Source organism: Pristis pectinata, chromosome 2 (genome assembly GCF_009764475.1).
Source record: "Pristis pectinata isolate sPriPec2 chromosome 2, sPriPec2.1.pri, whole genome shotgun sequence".
Taxonomy (NCBI): Eukaryota; Metazoa; Chordata; class Chondrichthyes; order Rhinopristiformes; family Pristidae; genus Pristis; species Pristis pectinata.
The window spans coordinates 55,270,408-55,276,407 of NC_067406.1; the positions used below are offsets into that span (position 1 = coordinate 55,270,408).

Genomic DNA, 6,000 nt, shown 5'->3' on the forward strand with positions numbered 1-6,000 from the left:
GACTTTTGGATAGGTACATGGAGCTGAGAAAACTGGAGGGCTATGGGTAAGGCTAGTAATTTCTAAGGTAGGGACATGTTCGGCACAGCTTTGTGGGCCGAAGGGCCTGTATTGTGCTGTAGGTTTTTCTATGTTTTCTATGCTTCTACCCACATTGTTAACCAGAGATCCATTCTGAAGCTGATCTGAAACAGCACCAGCATTAAGCATTGCTGTACACAGTGCAGTTATTTCTTTATGTCACGTGGAGAAATCTAAATCATTGACTATTATTGTGGAGATCTCCTTAGGAGGATCTTGTAGCTTAATATTCTGTTTTCCACTCATGCTGGGCTCCTTCATGATTGAGGATGGGGATGTCAATGGACCCTCTTTCATCTTTTTATTTCCTGATTGTTGGTCACCATTTTAACAATATGGTAGAGTTGCAAAGCTCTAAATGAACATTTAGGTGTGGGTGTTGTTTAGCTCTGTCTGTCCCTCAATGTTTTTGGAGTGTGTTGCACAGGTAATATCAGTATTTCACACCAGAGTGTGCCTGAATTTGATACATCCCTGCTCTTGATGAGCATGAAGTAGAATTTTCATATGGAGGTATCTGACCAACCCTTGTTAGTTGAGATTGTTTCAAATCTTAATATCAAACATCATTATATAAAAATTGTGCCTAGCCGTCCAATTCTTCATAACTTTTCCTTTCTCCAGCAGTGAGAGGACAATGGATCTGGTACTTGAAATGTGCAATACAAATGCAATCCACTGGTGTGGAATTTCAGGAAGACAGCTGGGAAAGTTGAGTCCAAATTCATCTTTACATCTTGCACTGAAGTTATTGGCTTCTGTGCAAGGTTTACAGGTAAATGCTATGGCTGTGAAAAGAATAATAGGAGAGAGAGAAGTTATTTTATTAAGTAGCCTTGATAGCTGTGCTTCGTATTTTGAATATTAAAATTGGATGACTGTAAATTAACGCAGGAATAATTTATAGGTTGTGTTTAGTTACCAGCCAACTTTTCTCCCCTCATTCTCTTCAAAGAAAATATGGTGGGCTGGCAAGTGCATTTGAAGGAAATATCAGCCACAATGTACAGAGTATGGTAGACAATGACTTGCTGCCTGAAATATGTATGTATTTGCCTGCTATAAATTTCTATGTCAATTTGCTGTCAAGTACTATCCATACCTAAAATGACAAAGTCCTGTTACATGAAAGATTCTTATGTAAAATTATACCGTAATTATTGCTGGGCCAGCACAAGCCCCACACAGGAACACCTGGGGAGGAGGGGGGGAGGTTGTTGGAACTAAAGGCTGGTTAAGCTCCAAGGCTGCCTGTCAAATCTGTCAGGGACTTTGTTTCTGAATGTTCCTGACTTACAGAAAAATTCAACTTAAAGCATCAGATGAGTACAGGAACGTAGTGATTGAGTTAATGCACCAACAGGCAGAGTTATGGACCATTGAACCAGAGACATATTTGAATCCTACCATGGCAACTGGAGAATTTAAATTCAAGTAATTAAATCTGGAAGCCAAAAAAAAATGATTTTCTTCATAGTAGTAATTATAGAACTATTATATCGTTGTAAAATACCATCTGGTTTATTCGTTCTTCAGGGAAAGAAATCTGCCATTTGTCTTTCTGTGACATGAAGTTGGCAGATGGAGTATAATGTAGGAAAATGACACGTTATTCAAATAATGTAACCTGTTATTTACCATTGTGATGGCCAAGTGATGCGATGCATTTAGTAGTTACATTTTGCACTCGTGTCTCTGGAATGGGACTTCAGTTACAACATTCTTACTTGGACGAGATGCTATTACAAAGCCATGGTTGAGGGCAAAAACATGTAAATAGTGAAAGAAAACAAATGCATAGTGATAACTTTGAATATCTTAAATCTTTAATTTTGCTTTCTTTTCAATTCTTCATTGTTAAAGGGACACTACCTCATTGAAAAACAATAAATCTTTTAAGTTGTTGATATTAGTGCAAATCTTGTTCACAATCAATGATCTATATGTTTCAATTTGTTATTGACCTTGCAGACAAATACTAACACTGTCCCTTGAACAAACTTTGTATTTATACTTCTGACAATTTTTAAATTCATTTTATTTCTCTTTTCAGAGTATTTCAGGATTACGACTAATGGATACATTTTTAAAAAGGACATATGAATATGATGATATTGCACAAGTATGCGTGGTCTTTTCGCACTTGAAGCCAGAAAGCTAGAAACTTTAGTGATGGCGTCCCCTTCCTGTGGTTAACTGTGGATCAATAGTTTGGTTTTAATGATGAGGAAAGCTATCACCATGTTGATGTGAACCAAATATGTAAACTTTTAAAATTAAGATTTTGAGCACTTGAGTGGATTGAAACACTATCTTGGATACTAATTTCAAATCCAGTGTAGATTAATCAGATGGTAACAGTCTCTGCTTGTTGGATGTAAAGATTTTGCACATAAGTTTGAGCAGTTGCAATCCATTTGTTTATGGCAATAACCCACTACCTGAAATTGTTGATAGATCAATGTCAATGTTGCCTGACCTGCTGAGTACTTCCAGCATTTTCTGCTTTTATTCCATGTGTGTTATTTGTCACTAAATTGGTGATCCCATGCAGTAAGGCTTTAGAGTGTGGGAAATCTGAAACTGTCACAACCATGTAGAAGCAGAGTGCATTTGCGGTTGGAGCAAAAGGAAATTCTGGGTCTACGGAGGGAGCCTTTTGTATCAAGTTGTGCCGTACCTGTCCTGGTAACGTTTCGTACTGACTGCATCCAATCTGGTGTGTTCCATTCCATGACGCTGAGTATAAAGGCCACATTTTTTTTTAAATGTTTACACAAAAATGGTTTTAATAAAGCTTATTACTTGTAGAAATAGTTTAAAGTATCCATTACTTTTGAAAGAAAATATTAGTGTTGTATTATTTTCTATTAGTCATGAAGGCAGCTTGTGTTCTAAAATACCATTGATTAAACCATTGTTTTATTTTAAAGTTGTGACTTTGATAATATTGCATTCAGTGGGGGAATTTCAAGTGACTGTCTATACCTCATTTACTGTGGGGAATCAGAGAATCGTACAGCAGAGAAATGGGTCCTTTTGGCTCATCTTGTCCATGCTGACCGTGATGCTTATCTATGCTAAACCCATTAGCCTGCATTAGGCCCAAATCCTTCTACATCTTTCCTATCTTAAGTACCTGTCCAAATGCCTTATAAACATTGTAATTGTAGCATCTCTGGCAGCTCATTCTAGATAACCACTACCCTCTGTGTAGGAAAACTTAACTGCTCAGATTTCCTTTAAATTTCTCCTCCCTCATCTTAAACCCGTGCCCTCCAGTTCTTGACTCTCCTGTCCCAGGAAAAAGACTAATTATCCTATCTATGCTCCTCATAATTTTGTAAACCTTTATAAAGGCACTCCAGAGCCTTCTAGTGAGAATAAACCCAGCCTATCCACATAGGTCAATAGGGTTGTTAAGAAGGCGTATGGAGTGTTGGCCTTCATTAGTTGGGGTATTGAGTTCAAGAGTCGTGAGGTGATGTTGCAGCTCGATAGAACTCTGGTCAGACCACACTTGTGTTCAGTTCTGGTCGCCTCATTATAGGAAGGATGTGGAAGCTTTAGAGAGGGTGCAGAGGAGATTTACCAGGATGTTGCCTGGATTGGAGAGCATGTCTTATGAGGATAGGTTGAGTGACCTTAGGGCTTTTCTCTTTGGAAAGGAGGAGGATGAGAGGTGACTTGATAGAGGTGTACAAGATGATAAGAGGCATAGATCGAGTGGACAGTCAGAGACTTTTTCCCAGTGCGACAATGGCTAACGCAAGGGACATAATTTTAAGGTGATTGGAGGAAGGTATAAGGGGGATGTCAGGGGTAAGTTTTTAACACAGTGAGTGGTGGGTGTGTGGAACGCACTGCCTGCAGAGGTTGTGGGGGCAGATACATTAGGGACATTTAAGAGACTTTTAGATAGACACATGAATGATAGTAAAATAAGGGGCTATGTGGGAGGGAAGGGTTAGATAGATCTGAGAGCAGGATAAAATGTCGGCACAACATTGTGGGCCGAAGGGCCTGTACTGTGCTGTGGTGTTCTATCTTCAACTGCTCCTTATAACCAGAACCCTCCATTCTGGTGAATATCTTCTACACTCTGTTGCTAGCACATCCTTGTGCTGCAACCAGAGCTGTACACGATACTCCAAATGTAGTTTCCAATGTTTTGTACAGCTGCAACATGACATCCCAACTCTTGTATTCAATTCCTCAGCCCTATGAAGGTAAGCATACCAAATGCCGCCTTCACTACCCTATCCAACTGTATTATCACTTTCAGCGTGGGCACGTACCACTAGACTTAAGGACAGCTTCAACCCCACTGTGATAAGACTATTGAACGGTTCCCTTATACAATGAGATGGACTATGACCTCACAATCTACCTTGTTGTGACCTTGCACCTTACTGCACTGCACTTTCTCTGTAGCTGTGACACTTTACTCTCTACTGTTACTGTTTTTACCTGTACTACATCAATGCACTCTGTACTAACTCAATGTAACTGCACTGTGTAATGAATTGACCTGTACGATCAGTATGCAAGACAAGTTTTTCACTGTACCTCGATACAAGTGATAATAAACCAATACTAATACCAATACTTGCATCCCAAGATCCCTCTGCACGTCAACGCTCATAAGGTCCCTGCTATTTATATACCACAAACGGCCAATCAGGCGGTGTGGACTTATGGACTGAATGATCTTTGCTTACTCCATGCTTGTTTTTAACCAATATTTCTTTCTTTCCACCTTTAGCTGTAGCCCAAGCAGTTTACTTTGAAGCTTGTCCTGAACTTCATTTATAGCCAGAAGTGGAGAAGAACAGTTGGGCAGAAATTCCAGTTTTGGAATATTCACTTTGAGGAATGCTTGGGATCTCTTGTCAATAATCTAGTTAAAATTTTGACTTTGGTGAAAAGGGGAACTGAATCTGTATTCTACCACGCTTGTGGCACCATATCATTGTCATTTACTGTCACATTTAGATAGTCATCAATTGAATGTTCATTTTAACTTGTGTGCAATACTCAGATCCTTGAAGGTTCCTTGCCGACTTTTGTACTATTTGCCTTCCATCCTCCATTTTCTATAACCTTCTCATCCAAACTTCTACTTCCTGTATCCTATTCCACACCATATCCTGTTCAGCTGGGCACTAGATGCCTGGACCTCAGAGGTTTCGTGTTGAGATCCTTTCATAGCCTTGCTTCATCTCGCATCTTCCAGCTCTACAATCTCTCACCAGAACTTTCCATTCTTCCCACTCTAATTTTTATATTCTCTGTTCACTCTACTACACACCACATACTTACTGCTATCAGCCCCTTTCTACCTCTTATTTGAACCTCCCTTTAAATCCCAGTTATTTGTTTGCACTCTCACCTTGAAACTTTCCCTTTGGCTCAGCATCAATTTTTTTCTGTAAGGCAAATTAGGATCTACAGAGGGACTATATAAATATTTGTTGCCCTACAGCCAGAGTCCCACAGCACAGAAAAAGGCCTTGGGAGTGTAAATTGGGAGCAGATGCACACAGGGAAATGCACATTGAAAATGTGGAGGTTGTTTAGAGATCATTTGCAGGGGGTTCTGGATGTTTGTCCCATTGAGGCAGGAAAAGGATGGTAGGGTGAAGGAACCATGGTTGAGAAGAGATGTGGAATATCTAGTGAAGAGGAAGAAAGAAGCTTACTTAAGGTTCAGGAAGCAAGGATCAGACAGGGCTCTAGAGAATTACAAGGTAGCCAGGGAAGAGCTTAAGAATGGACTTAGGAGAGTAAGAAGGGGGCATGAGAAGGCCTTAGCGAGTAGGATCAAGGAAAACCCCAAGGCATTCTACTTGTATGTGAAGAACAGGAGGATGACTAGAGTGAAGGCAGGATCGATTAGGGATAGAGGTGGAAATTTGT

At 39.8% G+C, this 6,000-nt stretch overlaps 1 protein-coding gene across 5 annotated transcripts in view; it reads left to right on the forward strand.

Moving 5' to 3' along the window:
* Positions 1-5,510, forward strand: part of trappc13 (trafficking protein particle complex subunit 13) — a 48,963-nt gene extending 43,453 nt beyond the window's left edge. For 2 of the 5 annotated variants that reach the window (XM_052010097.1, XM_052010099.1), the window contains 2 exons: positions 706-856; positions 2,135-5,510. In XM_052010097.1, the coding sequence (XP_051866057.1) occupies positions 706-856; positions 2,135-2,242 (259 nt within the window). In that variant the 3' untranslated portion in view covers positions 2,243-5,510. The remainder of the gene's footprint in view (positions 1-705; positions 857-2,134) is intronic. The other 3 variants (XM_052010098.1, XM_052010095.1, XM_052010096.1) reach the window with 3 other exon arrangements.
* Positions 5,511-6,000: the final 490 nt, after the last annotated feature.